General features: G+C 51.0%; 2 protein-coding genes across 3 annotated transcripts; one reads left to right on the top strand and one right to left on the bottom strand.

Annotated features, from left to right (window-relative positions):
• Positions 1 to 1,455, top strand: LOC116791780. Its single transcript, XM_032698105.1, has 2 exons — positions 1 to 209; positions 299 to 1,455. Exon 2 carries the CDS (start codon positions 432 to 434, stop codon positions 1,446 to 1,448), a length of 1,017 nt encoding a protein of 338 aa, XP_032553996.1. The 5' UTR covers positions 1 to 209; positions 299 to 431; the 3' UTR covers positions 1,449 to 1,455.
• Positions 1,456 to 11,165: 9,710 nt separating this feature from the next.
• On the bottom strand, positions 11,166 to 17,063 carry SUCNR1 (succinate receptor 1). Of its 2 annotated transcripts, XM_032698275.1 has the most exons (3): positions 16,590 to 17,063; positions 14,493 to 14,923; positions 11,166 to 13,085 (listed from the first exon to the last, which is right to left on the bottom strand). In XM_032698275.1, the coding sequence occupies exons 2-3, from the start codon at positions 14,493 to 14,495 to the stop codon at positions 12,135 to 12,137; spliced, it is 954 nt and encodes a 317-aa protein (XP_032554166.1). In that variant the 5' UTR covers positions 14,496 to 14,923; positions 16,590 to 17,063; the 3' UTR covers positions 11,166 to 12,134. The 2 variants fall into 2 exon arrangements, with proteins under 2 accessions (XP_032554166.1, XP_032554165.1); XM_032698274.1 differs by lacking the exon at positions 16,590 to 17,063 and having other exon boundaries at positions 14,493 to 16,290.
• Between the last annotated feature and the right edge of the window lie 1,675 nt (positions 17,064 to 18,738).

Raw genomic sequence — 18,738 nt, 5'->3', positions numbered from 1 at the left:
GGCTGGCGAGGGCCACGCGCTGGGCCAGAGGCTCAGTCCCCACCTGGGGCTCCTGCGTGGGGCGCCGGCAGCGCTGCCGGCACAGCCACCGCCTCCCAGTGCCACGGGGCCAATTGCAACGTGCCGCTCTCTGCCACCATGGGACGGCGGCCTGGAGAGGGGGAAGCGGTGACAGGCCAGAGAATGACACCAAACCCGTAGGGCCAAGGGTGAGTGAGCCCTACGTACGGTGGTAACCATGGCCACGGGCTGGGGTTTGCATATATAGTTTCTTAAAGAGGCAAAAATTTACTTTCAGCGAATAAGAAAGGACGTGCCAGAGGAAGTGCTTTTGCATGGTGGCCACGGCCAGAGCCACAGCACAGCTCAGTGCCTGAGCTCATGGAGCCACAGCACAGCTCAGTGCCTGAGCTCACGGCTGGGGCACAGACATGAGGTTTGGAACGCTCCGGTTGAAGACATCTCTGCTGCAACCCGTTAATCTGCCCGCTGGCATCTGGTGGGGGAAACAGGTTCAGGCCGCTGACACGGCCATCGCCTGCAGTCCCTGGAAATGGGGCAATGGCTGGGGAGGTGCCCCCGGGGCTCCTTCCTGCTGTGAGCCACAGATAACAGCACCCACAGCAGGGCCAGCCTCCCGAGCCAGGGCCTTTCAGAGCCAGTTTTGCTATTTCTGCCATGGTGCCGTCATCTCCAGGCTTCCAGTGCCAGCAGCCCTTCCGCCCCAAGCTGTGCTGTGCTCAGAGCTGGCTGCAAACGTCCCTCACCCAACCCAGGGGGAAAGCTGTGGCCCCTCAGCTTCACTGGTCATGCCAGCCTTGGCAAAACCCGAGGAGCAGCTCGAGCCTGGCAGTGCCCGTGGTGGGCATGGCCCAGGGCAGGGCTGCATGGGTGGCAGGGGAGCCCTGGCACTGCTGCAGCAGCAATGCTGTCTGGCTCCCGCTCCGGAGCAGGAGGGCTGGTTCCTGCAGGGCACGGAGCTGCCTCTGGGGAGCTGCTCCCTGCACTGCCCGAGCTCCAGGGTGTGCTGGAGGTGCAATACACGGGTAAAGCAGCCTGGCAGCGCCGCCGGGAGGCTCTGCAGCCAGAGCCAGTGTGGCCATGGACAGGATTTCCTGTCACATCTTTCTGCCTCTCCACCAGTGTCCCCCAACACTTCTGCCTTGCATCAGAGCACTGGTGGGTTCACCATCCCACTCTGCAGGATATTGCAGGAGTTAAGGGAACTTCCACAAGCCTCTGCCTGTCTTGTGGCACATACCAGCCAACCCTGGCCTGGCACAGCCCCAGCCCAGCCACAGCACCAGCACCAAAGTGGCAGGAGCAGGTCTCCGTCTGCATGGCTTCCTCACCAAGGCCACTGCAAGAACTGCCCTGTGGTGAAGACAACAAACCTTGAGTTCTCATTTCAATCACTAATAAATAACAAAATCAATTGCAGAGTGTAAATTATATACACTGACTTAATTTTACTGGGACTTTGGAACAAGGTCCTGAGAAATATCCATTTCTAGTTTAGAATATAGAATATATTCCATAGAATATAGAAATTTCACCCACAGAGATACAACAGCTAAGAGTTCCCACGGGTGTCAGCCCCCCGTGCAGGAACCCCACGTCCCTCAAGGGCTCAGTCAGAACAGAGGCATCCCTGGAGAAGGGTCCTGATCTGGTCTGAAAATCACGGCTGAAGTGACAGAGACTTTCTCCTGTGTGGTACAGCCCTGGCACTGCTGTGCCCAGTATCTGGGCACAGCACCAGAGCAAACACCCCCTTTCATGTGGCATGAATACACATCTATAATGCTGAGAGCAGGGCCCGTGTGCCTTCCCCGTGGTGTCAGACACTCAGCTGGGGAAGTCTTCACGCTCCGATGAATGAGGAAAACTGCTCATTAATTGCTGATCACAGACAAACTTGTTGGCACATTTTTGCTCAGGCCATAGTTTGCTTTGCTGTGTTGGTTCTGCATCGAGCTGAAGTGTCAGTCCCAGCCTGTGTAGGGCGAGTCGTGGTGGTGGAACATATGACAACACTCTGTCTGGCTTTTTTCCTTTTTAATTGTTTTCACTCCCGAAGAGTTGCCCAAAGCCTCAGGTCTTTCTCAGGCTACAGTTATTAAAATAATGAGTTCCTTGGGAAAGGCTTTCCTCTCTCAGCCCAAATGCCGTCCCCCGGGGGCCGGCGGGAGGAGGGCAGCCGGGACGGGGCAGTGCCACCGCCTGCCGCTCCCGCCCGCGCTGGAATGTCCCCGGGCTGAGCTCACAGCCCGCGTGGGACTGGCTGCTGTGGAGATGTCACAGCACAGACACGGAGAGCGCTGAGCAAAGGGCTTCCTCTCCCTGCGAGTGTGAGCAGCGCCGCGGACCCTGCGGGGGAGGATCTCTGGAGGGGACTGTGCTCGTGTCTGCTGCCGGCTCTGCCAGCCCGAGGGCAGGGCTCTGCACCAGGGCTCTGCCACTGGCAGCAGCAGGGCCAGTGCCAGTGCTAGTCAAGGGGTTTCTGTTCTGGATGTACCAGTGGCTTTAATACTTTCTCCTTAAAGGTGGCAGTGTTTGACTGATCACCTGACAATTGATGCTTTGAAAGGCCTTTCCTGCTGTATTCTTTGTGTCTCTTTTTTTTACTAAGTGTATCCAGGCATAAAAGATATTTTTGAGAAGTTTGCAGATTTTCAGGCCTAGGACTTTAATTTTCTTTTTCAGTCCTCCCCGTTATCATTCCAATGCCCAGCAAAGAGCCAGTAGAACTCCACTCCTTCCCTGCTCTTCACAGCCTCCCTGGGCTTCCACAAAGAAATGCCACATTCCTGCCTGCACCAAGGCAGCCAAATTAAATATTAACTCCTGGAAATGGTGCTCATTTTTCTCCCATATCTCCTGGGTGAGGCTCCCCAGGCTCTGGAGCTCGCTGGTGCCTGCGATGCTGACGGCAGCTGGCGGAGGAAGGAGTTCCCCTCCTGGAGCAGGAGTGCCAGTGGGTGCTGGACCCACATCTCCTGCCACCCTCAGCACACAGGCATCAGATCCAACCGTCCCGTACAGCCAGAACCTCAGGCACTAATCTCCAAATCTATTATTTCAAATCTGAGCTGTGGGGTTTGTGAGGGCCATTGCCCATAATGACAGAGGCATCAAATAGTTCACAGCCACATTTGGAAACAAAGGAATTCTTCATGGAAAGACCATAGCCAACCACTTATTAGTTACTCTCAATATTTAACTGAAAGCACAGCTGCTGCTGCGTGCACAGGAGCCAGAAACGCTGCTCTGGGTGAAAGCTCTGGAGTTTTGGTGTTTTATCAAAGTATTCCCTCTGCTTCCGGAGGTTTTGTGTATCTGATCCAAAGCAGCCATGTTTCAAGGAATTCTTCTGCAGAGCTGCCAAGGGGCACAAGTGGAAGCAGAAGGCGAGTCTGCCTTCATACAGAACACAGCAATTCCAGGCATGGATATGTTTATAAAGGATCACACTCTAAAGGACAACGATCATTTTTGTCTGACATTTGTTACAGCAGCATCAGCTGATCAACATGGTCTGGCAGAGCAGTACAAGCTGGAGTCCTGCTGAAATGCTGAGAGCTGTTCATGCTGCTGGCTGGCTTCAGCACTGGGAGAGGCAGAGCAGCTCCGAAACAATGCACAGCCTCCCCTGTATGGTGAAATAATGCACAGCCTTCCCTACAGTCCCACACTGTACAACACAGTCACACTGCCAGCACTGCCACAGATGGACAGGTAGGGACAGGGAGCAGCAGTTCCCTCCTGCCAATGAGGGAACATTAAAATTTCATTTCAATATCTGATTTCATTTTGATGAGACCATGGAGGGCTGTTGCAGCTTGGCTTACACATACACTGCAATATTACAGTATAAGGAGCAGGGCAGACATGACTTTCTGTGCCCCCACATTTTTAGCCAAATGACAGGAACGCTGTTTTCCCCCCATGTTTTAGAGAGCTCTGGCCCCAGCAGTGCCCATCTCCAGCCTGACAGCATCCTACATTTCTGCACACCGGTGTCGGTGTCACAGCCCTTCTGCCGCTCCCCTCTTAGAGCACCAGCCTCGTGTGCCAGGAGGGAAAGGCTGTTCCAGTCCTCCTGCGGCCCGGCCCCGCTGGGAGGGGGCAGTGCCAGGGCTGGGGGCCCCGCTGGGAGGGGGCAGTGCCAGGGCTGGGCCCTGACGGAGCCGGGACACGCAGGGGCAGTGGGAGCACGGCAGGAAGAGGTGTGGGGGCAAAGAACAGCCAGTGGCTCTGCCACAACACCACGAAGCCTCTCCAGCAGCGAGCAGAGCCATAAATTCTCCTGCTGCCAGCCGAGTGCAGCAGTGAACGCCCTGCCCAGTGTCCCTGCTGGTCAGCCCTGCAGTGGGGACAGGGAGCGGGACCCCCGGGCTGTCCCAGCCGGCTGTGTGGGCACAGCCCTGCCGGTCCCTTGTGCTGTTTCCAACAGCAAAGTGCAATCCTTGCGGTGCCAAAGGCAGTGTGGGACAGCTGAGACCCTTCAGGGCCCTGCCTGGGAGAGGGCATCACTTTTGTATCACTTTGTTGAAGTGATGCCTAAAGTTTTCCTCCAACCTTGCAAATTGGAACACTCAAACCAATATATCCTTCTGTCTCTTCAGCAAACCACAGTCCTCAATTTCTTTAGAAGATGCTGCTAATTCCCATGGGTCTAGTTGAGACCTACTTTCATCTGCTGTGAGACATCCTTCAAATAAGCAATTTTATAGCACATATTTTCCCAGCCTGAGGAATTAACCAACACAGACAAAGTATTTGGGAGGGCACACTGGGTTTACAACATGAGAGGCCACATTACTTCATTAGAACAACTTCTCTGGTCAACAGCCCCCATCCAGATGCACCAGCCCCATCATCCTGTCATGCACAAAGTAAAAGTTATCAGATTAAAAGAAAAGGGAAGACAACAAAAGTATTGGTTCTGTCTTGCTCTCACCAAGACCATGCCAAAAAAAGACAATTTCAGAGGTTTTTCTGTAGTCACAAACAGGCTGACAGACCCCATCAGGTAACCCAAGTGCAGTGACAAGCACAAACCTGAGGGACAGACAGGGGACAGACAGAACACACCACCCACTTCACGTAGACACAAACTGAGTTCCATGATCTGCTTTTCTACAACACAACTGTTCACAGAAACATCCATCCTGTTCATCCAGACCCCTGGCTGTATTCCAGGAGAGCACAGCCCTTCCACATCCTGCCGTGCCACTGAGAGAAGATCAGAGCAGTGCTTGCCCAGTACAGACCAGTTGGAGCACTGGGCATACTGGGGCACAGGGCAATACCCCAGAGCCAGGGTTAACGATCAGCTCATTCCCTAAACAGCAGCTGGGTTCTCTGACTCAATATTTAAAGTTGTTCTCTTCATAGTTAAGTAATGACAATAGCTGCACGTCATAAAAATCAGATTGCAGAGAATTGGTTATTAGGTCATATTTTAATTGGGGTTTTTTTTAGGGAAAGAGGCACTGTCCTATGTACTGTCTGCTTTTGAAATGGATATAAGGACAAAAATTAAAGATACTATTACAGGACAGAAGAATAAATAAGAAGTGGCACATCCAGACAGTGAGTGCATTAAACAGATTTATAGGCTGCCTGTTACAGGCATGAAAAAGAAACCTTCTTTAAACTAAGATTTAAGCAGCCCAAGGAATCAAAATTAAGCCCTTCATGCTAAGAAATATCGTTGGAGAAACTTCTGTTCGATGATATTAGTACAACAGAATCACTGTAATGACAGGCAGCAGCTTTCAGGAAAAAAAGCTGATTTCTCTGATATAGTTCAAAATAGGAATAAAGTAGCTAAGAGGAAGGATTTCAGTCTGATTATTTTTATTTTTGTCTTGTGTAGAGCAATACTGGGTGTTACACAGAGCAGTCTGAAAAGCATTTTCAGAGGTGAGCAGGCTTGTTCTTCCTCACACAGGCAGCAGAGCCTGAAAAGCTGCTTTCACAAATATATCAAAAGTCACACCAAGCCCCTTGGAACCTCGTATGTCACAGTGAGCAGAGGAACTGTTAATGAGAACAGGATAATTGTAACTAAACATTAATTCCTCTCTATTTATTTTGGTGAAAGGTCAATTCTGATGTTATTTCTTCCCTTGCCAAGTTGTAGCAAACACTCAGCCCAAAGGTGTTGCAGGCAGGAGAAAACAAAGGCTGAATTAACCTCTGATGGGAACAGGAAAAGTCATTTCAGGCTCCTTTGAGGATACTACTGAAATCCCTCTAGGAAACAACAGAGATCAAAGCAGAGCAGAGAGCATCTGCCCAGGAGCTGCAGCTCCCTGCTCCAGAGGAGGATGAAGGAGGGCACTGGTCCTGGGGGAGGGCAAGGACAGGGGCTGGCACCTGGGGGTCACAGCACTCATCCTGAAACACAACCAAACCCTGGATCCAAAGGGATTTTATGGAAATCAAGCCATCTAAAGCATCTTGTGACACTCCTCTACGTGAAGCAAAACAAGCAGCATGAAGCACCACCATTTCATAGTGACTGCCCCGAAATGCAGAACAACTAATTAAAAGGAAATAAGATAAAAACGCTGAAAAGCAAATAGGAACTGAAAATAAATTGCTCCCAGATCAGGAAAAGGTTATTTACCTGTGACAGAACTATACACACAAACCTCAGACAAGCAGCATTGCTTAGGGCAGTCAATAGCTAAACCATTCCCTGCAGAAATACTGGGTTGAAGTACAGAGAAAACAGAATTTCTTCACACACCATAAAGAAAAATAATGTTAGGATGATAAAGTACTTTCTCTTCACTCAAAAATATATTGCTAGACAAACTCTAGTAATTGAACCTCATATACAAAGTTTTTTAATTCAGTCCTCTGTAGAAATGTGCTCTAGCAGGACCATGTTTGTTTTCCCTGGCTGCTGCTCGCCCTGGAGAGCCCCCAGCCATTGTGCTCCTGCAGGGGAAGGATTTCCGCTAGTAAACCTGCCAGGGAAACACAACCAGGCATCCCAGGAGCTGTATTTCATTAGGAGAATGGCAAACTCAAGTGCCAGGAGCTGCTCAACAACAAAGCAGACGTGAGCAGCCCAAGGTCTATTAGGTAAAGCTACATTCATTTTAAGACTCTCCATGGGCTGATCAGGGGAAAGGAGACTTGGGGACTGTTTGTTTAAAGGAAGAAGAGGAAGTCCAAATGATTTTTAAAGCTACCATTCCAAGGATGGAGAGAGCACGTTGGAATGATTCACACATCCCGAGCCATTTCCCAGACCAGCCAAGGACATGTGTATCCCTGCAGAGCCCTCGTGTGCAGCTCCTGGCTGATGCCTTGGCTTACATCTGCTCTTTGAACCTCCATTTACAGGGGATATTTCTGGGTGTTTTCACCTGTAACCCAGCTCTGTGGATTAGGTTTTTGCACGTTGCCCCTCATTTGCTACATCCACGGAAGCCACAGGCCCCGTGTGCCAACCCTGCTTCCATGTGCCCCATTTCACAGCCCTCCTGCTCGTGTCACAGAGAGCCTCAGCACGGACCAGTCCCCCCTCACGTTGCTGCACAAACACTAAACACACATTTCCGCTGCCAGATAAACCAAACTGGGTCACTTTGTTTCTCTACAGTAACTCCTGATTCCATCTGCCTGTCCCACCACAGCCCGACACCCACACAGTGCTCACACGAGCTCTGTCTCCAGCAAATAACCTAAACAGGCTTTCCCAAGAAATGCCACGTTCAGCAGTAATTTCTTCTGCTGTCATTTATTTAGGTAGAAAAAAGACATTTGAGAACTGTCAGCTCATTCTTACCTGTTGGGTTGGGTCCTTCCTCATGCCCCTGTGGCACAGCACTGGGGGTGCTCCCACCCACATCCTGCAGGCAGCACAGGACTGGGATCCCTGTGCAGGTAAGGAAACAGTACCACGGCTCCTGTTTAACCCCTCTGGGTCTCACACCCTCTCTGATGGAGCTCCTGGGGCAGGTGGTATCCATCCCCTCCTCTGGCTCATCAGCACTGCCAGCTGCCCCAGCCCCTCAGCCCTGCCCAGCACTGCATCACCCGGCTGGGCAGGTCAGCAGCTCCCTCGGGGGGTTTCCTCAGGGGGTTTGGAAAGCTGGGCTTTGCCAGGTTCAGTCCTCACCTTTCCCATCAGAAAGAAGGAATCAAGCCAACAACAGGTGGGCTGTGTCTGTTCCTGAACAGCACTCACCAAACAGAGCAGCTCTCTGGGAAGGAGAGAGAATTGCTAAGACTGAGCCTTGGAGCAGCTGAAAGCACACAATTCATTTCAGAAGTCAGCAGGCAAGCTGTTGGATTGCTTTATTTATCAAATTACTCAATTATTTCAGCTGGAAGGTTATTCATTAGACCTTTCATCCTGGGATTTTTCTGTGACTATGTCAGGAAGTGAGGCAAGAGCACAGGAACGGACAAAGCAGCAGTTAAATGTTCCACTTCACTTATGCAGGTCAACATCATGGTAAGACACGGAAAATTGAGAGGGAGATGAGTCTAATAGGTACCTTGCCCTGCAATCAGTCACCTGCAATGCCCTGCCCTCAGGTGTTCCTGTGCTCAGGTCAGACCCTGATGCTGCTGATCCAAAAGCTGCCTTGAACAGACATGTAAAAGTACACTTGTTGAAGTGTGTGGTGCTGCCCACCTCAGGTGCTGCCCACGGACCTTGGGGGGCTGCTCGGGTGACAACACTTCACCAGCCAAAGGGGAGTGTTGGGCTGGCACAGAGACTCCCCAGAGTGTAAAGTTCCTCCTGGGCTCCAGGAAGATTATTGAGCTTAAATATTTTTAGGAAGTAGAACCCAAATTGAAACCAAGCAGAAGTTAGCTGAATTAATGTCTCCATTGCTGCCAGCATCAGCAGTTACACTTTGAATTGCCATGTGCCAGTGACATGGTCGGACACACCAGTGGGACTGAGAGGGTGTCAGCTCACCCCAGATGTCCAGGGCTGAACAGGCAGCCAGTCCTGGTACAGCACAGTGCTGAACCCATGGCCCCTGTGGGCACTCCTGCTCTGCTGGAGAGATCTTAGACATCATTTTTAAAATAATGCAGAGAGGGGGCTGCTGTGGCACAGAGCACTGTGGAGAGCTGGGGGGCAAGGAGCCTGTCCCCAGAGCAGCACCACCGAGGCAGCAGCAGGGCAAGAGGGGATGGGAACAAAGGCAAATCCTGGAAATACCCTCTAAATGTCAGGAAAAACCCTGCAGGACGTTTTACACATTCCGAGCTGCAGACGAGCTGAGGTTTTCCTGGGTTTGGAATGAATAAAAAAGCAGATCCATGTGTTTTCCAGTGGGTGTGGCGCTCGTTGCGATTTCCCTCCAAAGGCAGGTTCCCGCAGCTCCATCCCCTCCAACCAGGCATCTGCTGGAGAACATATCTCCCTGTCAAACTGACTGGTCAGGAGCCCAAAGCAATGGCTGAAAGCAGCCCAGTGTCCTGGCCCTGTGTTTCCCGGGAAAGTGGCTGCTGGGCCGGGCAGAGCCGAGGGCAGAGCTGAGGGCAGAGCTGAGGGCAGAGCCGAGGGCAGAGCCGAGGGCAGAGCTGAGGGCAGAGCTGAGGGCAGCACGGCCCCTCGCCCTCCCCACGGCTCATCCCAGGAACAGTTATTTTTAGATCACTTACTGCCACTAAAACATACTTGGACTATTTTCAGGCTGACTCACAGCTGAATTCCTGTTCTGGAGGCATTTCCAGTCCCCACCCAAAATAAGGGAAGACAAAACAAAATGAAACCAAAAAAATCTTGGCTGGACCCGAACCAAAGCCCAGAGCACGTGTCCAGCTGTGCCAGTGTCCAGAGTCCAAGCATGGCTCTGCCCAGGGGGAGACCTGCACCCACAGCCCATCACCCACACCCACACCTGCACCCAGCTCAGACCTGCTTAGCATAGCTCAAGTGAACCAGATTGTGTTTTGGGGCTTTCTTAATTCAAATTCTTTCGTGTACTACTCAGGAATAGAAGAATTAAGCAGAGAGGATCATGCATGTGGAACTCAACATAGAGTTTTTTATTCTATTTGATCACATTTTTAATTGCAAGACTAGCAACGCCACAGTAAACTGTGTAATGACCAGAAATTTCACCCATAAGTTTGGGGAAATGAAGGTCAAGGAGACTTTAGAGGCTGCCACTAAACCAAAGGTACAAAGCAGGGCTGTCTCAGAGCGGGGGGGGAGAGATCAGAGGCCAGCAGGTCTCTCTCTGGAGCTCCCCAGCTAAAGAGAAGGTGCCGTGATGTGACTCAAGCAGGTGCTGGGGCAATAACAGCATCTCTGTCAGGGAACCAGGTGATGGAGTGCTGGGAGCTCTGCTCAGCAGTGCTGGGCTCCCAGGGGCACAGGCACCAGGCCTGACTTTGCACCTTTCTGCTCATGGATCTTTGGTATATGTTGACAGAAGGAGCATATATTTGGAGATGATTATCTGTGGGTACCCAGCCAACAGGGAACAGCTGTGGGGTACATGCCACGCTGGTGTGTACACAGGCAGGTATCCTTAGTGACTCAGCCACTTGGAGCAGATGACTCTGCTCACCTCTGTGGACACAGTAAAACAACTAATTGAGCATATTAATGCACCAGAACTGTCACTACACATTGTTTATGAAGAGAAATCACCTCCTGGCCATCGATACCCAGGCATGGGATGCCACGTGCTGTACAGACACATCTCTGGAGAGGGCAGTGGCAGCCAGTGTGCCCGTGGCTCCAGCCCCTGCCTCAGGGCTTGGACTAGACTCGTTGGGCAGGACAGCAGAGCAGGACCCAGGCAAGGCCAGGGCAGTGACACCTGGCTGGGCTGGCAGTGCCTCCTGTTCCAGCAAACCCAGCCTTGAGCAGGATGTCTAAACTGGCAAAGTAACTTGAGCTTCTGCATGGCTGTTTCTGTGCTAAAAGAACCAAAAGCAAAACTGTTTCTTCTGGATTGCTGCCAAGAGCCCAGAGTGACCCCCCTGGCAGGCACAGCAGTGCTGCCGGGAGCCAGCCCCTGCTCTGGTGACGCTGTGACGGGACCGTGCCGAGGCACAGGACCGTGTGACACGGACCAAGGCAGAGGGTGAGGCTTTGGGGACACTCCAGAGATCAGCAAATAAAGTGAAACAACACAAAAGAGACATTTTCTATTTTTTTTAGCAGGATGCAGGGTTTATTATCTGGGGCCGCTATCTCTGGCACAGTGAAGCAGTTGAAGATAATCGACACATCAGAGAGAGCTGAACCCAGGGTGACCTGGATGGGACCCAGTGGGTGTCCTGTTCCCTGTGCTGTGGAGCAGCGAGTCCCCAGGCAGGGCTGGGGGCTCCTCATCTCCTGCAGGGATGCAGGCAGGGAAGGGGGCTGCCTACACCCTGCCTGCACCCTGTCCCCACTCCCTCCAGGCAGCTCCTTCTCCAGCCCAAACTCCTACAGGGTCATTATTCCATTGATCTCTTCCCCCTTTCTATCTGAACGTGGGACAGTCCACTGGAGAATAAGCTGTGCTGCTGATCGATCCCACAGGGATGTCAGGCAGGGACTGGCTCCTTGTTAGCTCCTGGTTTATTAGCAGAACCGCTAATGAAGTCTGAACTCTAAGGTCCAAATTCTGCCTCAGGCCATACATTCTGCTGGCACTTATAGACAACTACATTAAAGTTAGGTAGCTCCATACTCTGCTAAGTGACTGTGAGAATGGCCCTGTGAGCTTGCCTGGCTGTCCTGCTGAGTACAAAGACACATTCGTTTTAGCCCATCCCCACTCCAGCCCAGCATCATATCATGGCTCACAAAGCAGTTATTTGAGAGCAGCGTGTTTTTCCCTCCAAGAGCTGACTTGATGGTCTTTTGTTTACAATATTGATGTGCTGGGGGGTATCGTGCTCCGAGAGCAGGGTCCTCCTGTACTGCTGGGAGTGAGCACCTCTCCTGGTCTGCTGGAGGCAGCTCAGCAGCAGGTCTCCTGTACAATAAGGTAACAGGTGCATTTCCAGGAACACAATCAGCTCACACTTATTCTATAGCATAAATAAGGTTATCTAAAAAAAATGGCACATGACTGATTGTTCTCCCTAGGGAGTTCCCTCCCTGCCGTCTCCCACTACCAGGGGCTCTCCTTCCTTACTCACTTCCTGGTGACCGTCAGCCTGCGCAAGAGCTGCCCTGTTTTGGCCATCAGCATCTCTCTGAAGTGGTCACCCATGAGGAAATAGAAAACGGGATTAATGGCACTATTTAGAAAGGCAATGGGTCTCGTGATGACGTAAATGGTGCTGATGATGCCCTGCGTGCACTCGGGGACGTTCAGGGCCGGGATGCGGGAAGCGAGGCGGACGTTGCGCATGACGTGGTAGGGAGTGAAGAGCAGGGAGAAGATCACCACGGTGAGGACCACGAGGGTGAGAGGCTTCTCGAGGGTCAGGGGAGAGCTGAGTTGCTCACTCCTGTTTTTAAGAAAACGAACCATCTTCACGTAGAAGCAGCACATGATCAAGAGAGGGATGAGGAACCCAAAGACAGTCAGGAACATGCTGTAGATGAGGTTTTCTGCGGGGTCTCCAGAACTCGCATAATCAAGACACTTGTAATTATTGGCAGGTGTCAGAGGCTCCAGGAAATACACCAGCGGCAGCAGCTCCAGGATCACCCCGACCCAGATGGCAACGGACACCAGGACAGCTGTTCTCCTCTGCTGAAGGACGTGGCCCCTGAAGGGGTGTTTTATGAGCATGTACCGGTCAACGCTGACAGCAGTGAGGAAGAGGATGCTGCTGTACAGGTTGGCATGCAGCAGGAATTTGTTGCTGTGGCACAGGATGTCCTGCTTTGCCCACTGATCGTGGGAGTAGCTGTTCACCAATACTGGCAGAGTGCAGAGAAATAACAAATCTGATAGGGATAAATTGAACAGGTAGATGTTGCCACTTTTCCATTTTTTCAGGCAGAAGATATAGCCAAACACCACAATGGTGTTTCCAATGAAGCCTAAAATGAACTCAAGGGTATACATGGTGGAGAGATAATACTTTTCTAGGACTCTGTTTGTCAACAAGCAGTCACTGGTCTCATTCACAGCCTGGAAAGTTAAAAGGAAAAAAAACCACAAGAAATGAATAAAAGAACATTTACATGTTTATATTGTTGCTGTAATCAGTGAATAACATTCTCCAGTTTCATTCCAGCCTTCATGGGTTACTTGACCTGAAAGAATGTCTCTCACACATGGAATTTGCACTTTCAGCCACTGACCAGAGTTATGGAGCAAGATGAAAACTTGCCTGAGCAAAGATCTGTGTGAGGAGTTTGAAGTAAGAGCAGCACCTGAAGGCACCTGCCACGACGTGCCAGCTGCTGCTCGGCCAAAGCCACAGCAGTGCCAGCGGCCAGGAAAGTGAAGCCAGCCTGTCAGTGCCCTGTCAGTGCCCTGTCAGTGCCCTTGCTGGAACTCATCTGCCCCCGTTACCCAACGCTGGCCCCATGAGCCCTCACTCATCACCGAAGCAGAAGTTCTCTGTCAAGGCTTATGAAGGATGAGCTCATTAGCAGGAGTGAAGACACACTGACAACACTACTCAGAATTCATTAGGAAGCCAGGAGAGATGTGTTTATCAAATTAACAGAACCATTAGTCGTGTGCTTTGCGCAGTTTTGCTGGTAACTGGGTACCAGAAAGGCACGGAGGATGGAGTGTCTCTCCTGTGCACTCTGCCAAAGCTTTCTAGGAGCTGCACCATGCACGAGCTTGCCTGATGACAAATTTTGCTTTCTTTCTAAAGGTTGGTTGAAAAAAATCCTTTCAGGACAGGGAGGGAAAGAGAGCAGGATCTCAAGTGCTCACCCTGCCTCCTCCTCAGCAAAGCCCACACTGCAGGGAGCTGCGGGACACAGCTTTCAGTGAAAGCTGAAAGTAAAGTGTCAACAAACAATTAGAAAGCAGGGAAAACAAAATGCTAGAAACCGGGATATAGATAAAAACTGAACTCAAGCTAAGGTTAAGCATTTTCGAAGGTGTTCTGGTGTCCACAACCTGTTCATAGGTCTCTGCCCTCAAAGCACCATATTTCATTTTAAAGGTAGATCATGAGGCAGAACAAAGCACAGCATACCCAAAACTTAATAAAGTTACCTCCAGTAAGTCTCTACACCTCCTCTGTGCCCTGCAGGGGACAGAAATGCTACGGAGTGCTCACTCTGCTCAGTCACCTCAGCTGCAGCACCCACCGAGCCCTGGCTGCTTCGCTCTTGAGGAGAAACTCAACACCTGAGTGAGGTTTTAAATCTGGAAAGCACAGCACGGACCTGAGCACTCCAAATACCAATACCAATTTACAAGTTCCTGTATTGACAGATACATCGATTTAGGCAGTAGTTAGGAAAAGGCTGATGGATCAATGTTAAGGTAAGCAGGTAAGGCAGTTAAAGGTTCGCTCAGAAACGGGCTCGCCAGAGGAACAGAAGAGGCTCCCCAGCACCAGACCCTTACCATCGCCAGGGCTGTGGGTGCTGCCTCCCCGCCGGGCTCCAGGATCCAGGGGTGCAGCCCCGCTGCCGTCCCGCCGAGTGCGAGCAGGATTTAATCATTAATGAGTCAAGGCGGAGGCAGGAGCTGTGTGGCTGAGCAGCACAGGGGGCAGTGGGAGGGTGGGGCTGCTCGATGTGCGCCGAGGGAGCTGCAAATAACGCTTCCACCTCACAGGGATCCGCTGGGAAACTGCCCGGGGCGGATGGAGGCGTGCGGAGGGAGAGGGCACCGCTCCCCACCCCATGCCCTGGGAGATGCCCGGGGGCTGCAGGAGGGCAGAGCTGGCGGCTCGTTCCCTGCTCACACGCAGTCACCTTCAGCCCTGGAGCAGCCTCTCCTACTGCACCCAGAGACCGACACAGCAGCTGCCGCAGCTCAGCGACTTCCCACAGCTCGCAAACCAATCAAACAATACATTTAATTCTATTACAGCGGAGCACTAAAGAAGAGCGCTTAGTTTTCATACAGCAACACATCACCACTCCAAAGCTCGCTGCTTCATTCAGCATTGTGAGATAGAAATTATTGGTAAAGATGAAAATACAATAAATACTGCTAGTGCAGAATGACCCAGCTCCACAGTGATTGATGCTCCTGCACTATCTCATTCCACCCCCACCACAGGCAGGGACACCTCCTACTAAACCAGGTTGCTCCAAGCCCCATCCAACCTAGCCTTGAACACCTCCAGGGATGGGGAAGCCACAGCTTCTCTACCTTTTTTTCCCCCCCTTCCCCTTTATTGTGATGTATTTCACTGTTAGCAAACGTTAACCCTATTAAGAGAGAAAAAGCTGTTGTAGCTTTTTTATGCAGACAAGGCCAACAGATCAGCTCATATTTAAGCGTTACAGAAACTGATTTAAAATCCCAACACTAATTTAAAGCTGATTTAAAATTCCAATTTAAAAAGCCAACCCTGGCTTCTCATTTACCAGCTTTTAAATATATTGCCCATTCAGGCAACTGCTGTTGCGCTGAAGGATAAAGTGGGGCCGAATAAATGGAGCGTTTCTTCCTTCCCACTGCAGTAACATCTCAGAGAACTGGCAAGGGAGCAGGAAATGCTCCTTAATGTCCTTTCAGTAAGTTTACATTGGTGCCAGATTTACAGCTCTGGGGCTGTTGCATCGGCTCATTGTGTTTCTGAGCACAGGTTTCTAACCTTTGGTTATTCTGAGGCTTTCCCAGTCACGTGGCACCTGTAATTCCATTGCCTTCAGACAGCCCTATCCCTAAGGAACACCCCATCTGGGGGTCTCAGCAGAGGTTGCCAGAGAGGTCTGTGCCCAGTGCTCCCTGCCTGGTGCCATGGGCCGTGCGGGCAGCTCCAGGCACTGCTCCTGGCACAGCTCCTGGCACAGCAGGCTGCAAATGTGCTGCCCTGCTGGGAAGGGTTCAGCGGGGGCTGAGCCAACCTCAGCATGAGGAACCAGAACAGAACCCAACAGCTCAATGGGGTAACTTGTAACAGCAGCACTGGGGCCCCTTAAGGGGCCCAACTGCCGGGCTGAGCACACCAGCTGGAGTTCCCTGCATTTCCCAACAGGGAACAACCCAACCACCAGCTCCAAAAACACTGAAGACCAAAACAACTGTCAGGTTCTGTTTCTCGGGTGGTTGTTGGTTGGTTTGTTTGTTTGTTTTTAAACCAGTGTAGTACTTAAACAAGTTAAGGGCTCTTAAGCAATGGATACTGATGAAGCCCTGACTGCTGCAGGTGCTTTGGGAATGATTTATTTCCTCTTCCACTCACGAGTGTGAATTCATTCTCTTCATACACCTGCCCCTGCACCATGTTTTGTACAGGTGACAGGGGAGCTGGAGAGTCCAGCCTGCCTGTGCTTGGGCATCCTTGGAGGGTTTGATCTCTGAGAGTGGATCTGCTCCTCTGTGAGCTCCATGTGGGGCTGTGAGCTCACAGAGGATGGCAAGGCTGAGCTTAGTCCCTGACTGTCAAACACCAAATCCCACCTCAGCCTCTGTTGGGAGACAGACCAAAGCCTTCCCTTGGGGTGATTTGTCCTGTTTTCTGGTGTAGATAAATGAGTTGCTTACTGCAGCTCCAGCCTTTCCTGCCAGTGATGCCGATGGTGCAGTTTTCACTGTCTCATTTTGTGCCACACCAGGCAGCTCCAACCCCAAAAGTCTATTTTAGGGATCTAAAAAAACACATACAGTCCAATCAATCATGAGTCCATAGTTAGGTGCTGATACTTAAAAGACATTTACCTCTGGTTCCAAGAGAATCCTATAGAAAACACTGAGCAGGAGGTCAGCAATTTTTGGCTGGCATTGTTGTTCAGAACATAAATTTTCCTTCTCCCTCACAGGCGGGCATTGAGTGCTCCCGTGTCCCTGATGCAGCCACTGCCTGAGCAGCACAGAGGGAACAGCGTGGCCAGGGAGGGTCCCCCAGGTTTGCTCCAGCTGGGCTGCACAGGTGGGTCCAGCACCCCTGGAGGGAGGCAAAGCCAACTTACCCAAGGCAGTCTGGGAGACAGCAGTGCAGCCTGCTGAGGGATGCCTCGTGGGCATGTCTCCTCCAACACAAACATCTTCTCTAAACAGTCTCTCAAGCAAGGCTTTGTCTGCCATATATCTGGAAACCCCAACTGGGCTCATCCCATTAGCATTTACATCCCAGAAATGCCCACCCCAGGCAATATTCTTGTGGACATGACCCTAACACTGTATAGAAAGTAGGACCAAAGGTGTTACTTAGCAAAACCCCACAGCCAGACTTCCTCAGGAATACTAAGAGGCTGTTAATTCTTTTCAAGTGTGAGAGAAATAGAGCTCCAGTGGAGATTCCTGCTGCCAGCAGGTAGGAGCCCATTCCATGGATGAGTGTGGGATGTGCTGGCAGTGCTGCAGAGAGACCCAAGAAATACCTTCCAAACACACCGTGAGTGAGCACACGAGCACGTCCAGAGGGTGTGCAAACGTGCAAAGGGAGACCTACTCAACCCCTGCTGTTTCCCTCCTCAACAGCCCCACCCCAACATCACCAATACTCACATTAACAGTAGCAGCAGAAATAAATCATCTCCCAGAGTTTGCCCTGGGCTGTCTGCAACAGCCACCCTTTGGCTCAGCACACCTGCTATTGCTTCCTGATAAATGGGACACTTGAGTGACAAAGCACATTGCATTGTAATCAAAGACTAGTTTAATTTTTATACTCAGCTTAAAAAAGATGAAAAGCACAGCAATCATCCCATACACATTCCATCTGACCAGGCTGCACACACTCAGGAAAAAATAACCCAGAATTATTGAAGATTCAGTGTCTTTTATGCAAAAGAAAAGCAGGATACACAAAGTACATGGCCATGGTTTGATTATCTTAAACCAAGAGCCAACCCCCGTATTCATGCTTCAAAGTTTTAGGGTTTATATTTAGCACACAAAACATTTACACACAGGTTATTTGTTCCACACAGAAAGCTGAACTCTTTTTCAAACCTATAAAGCTACTAAGGTAATTTTACTTTAAAAAGATCATATGTAAAAACTACCAGACAATTTTAAGGACAATTAGAACACATAGTACATGACCTATCAGATAAGGAGAGCATGGACCATGCAGCAGTGCTATTGTAAGGCTGGGACCTTCACAGCTTCCCTTTTCCTGATGAAAATCCAGTGCTGGTTTGTTGCACTATTTCCTGCTAGTTCAAGGATTAAAGAAAGTGAGTATGAGTAAGACAGGTGCTTTTTTAAAAAAAATTTAACAATCCCCCCCCAAACCCCAAAACACTTGCACAATTTTTCAGCCATCCCACTGGGTTTCCAAGTGCTTCCCTGGAGCCTTGCTGGGTAGGGACAGCAGCCCCAGCCCAGCCACTGCCTGTGACGGGTGGGTCCCACCAGCTGCCTGGCACCTGGTCCTGGTGCCCCCTTCATCCCATCACCCCTGGCAGCAGCAGGGCCTTGCTGGTACATCCCATGGGAAACAGGAGCCGTGAGGGACAGGGAGAAAGCAGCCACCAAGCGCCTCCCATGTGCCCACAGTGACCTGGCCCACTGGCACGTGCCTGTGGTATGAAGGTGTTGTGATAGGAAGAAAGAAGCAGCAACAGAGACAAGACACCAAGTGCCAGAGGCTGCAGGGCCAGGAGGGGAAGCCCAGGGCAGTCCCGGCAGGTTTGAGGCTCAGACAGCACTGGAAGAATGCTCAGATCAGAATCAGAGTGATAAACGC

This window comes from Chiroxiphia lanceolata, chromosome 10 (assembly GCF_009829145.1).
Source record: "Chiroxiphia lanceolata isolate bChiLan1 chromosome 10, bChiLan1.pri, whole genome shotgun sequence".
NCBI classification, from domain to species: Eukaryota; Metazoa; Chordata; class Aves; order Passeriformes; family Pipridae; genus Chiroxiphia; species Chiroxiphia lanceolata.
Note: the sequence above shows the minus strand (reverse complement) of the source record. Positions and strands in the feature narration are given on the sequence as shown.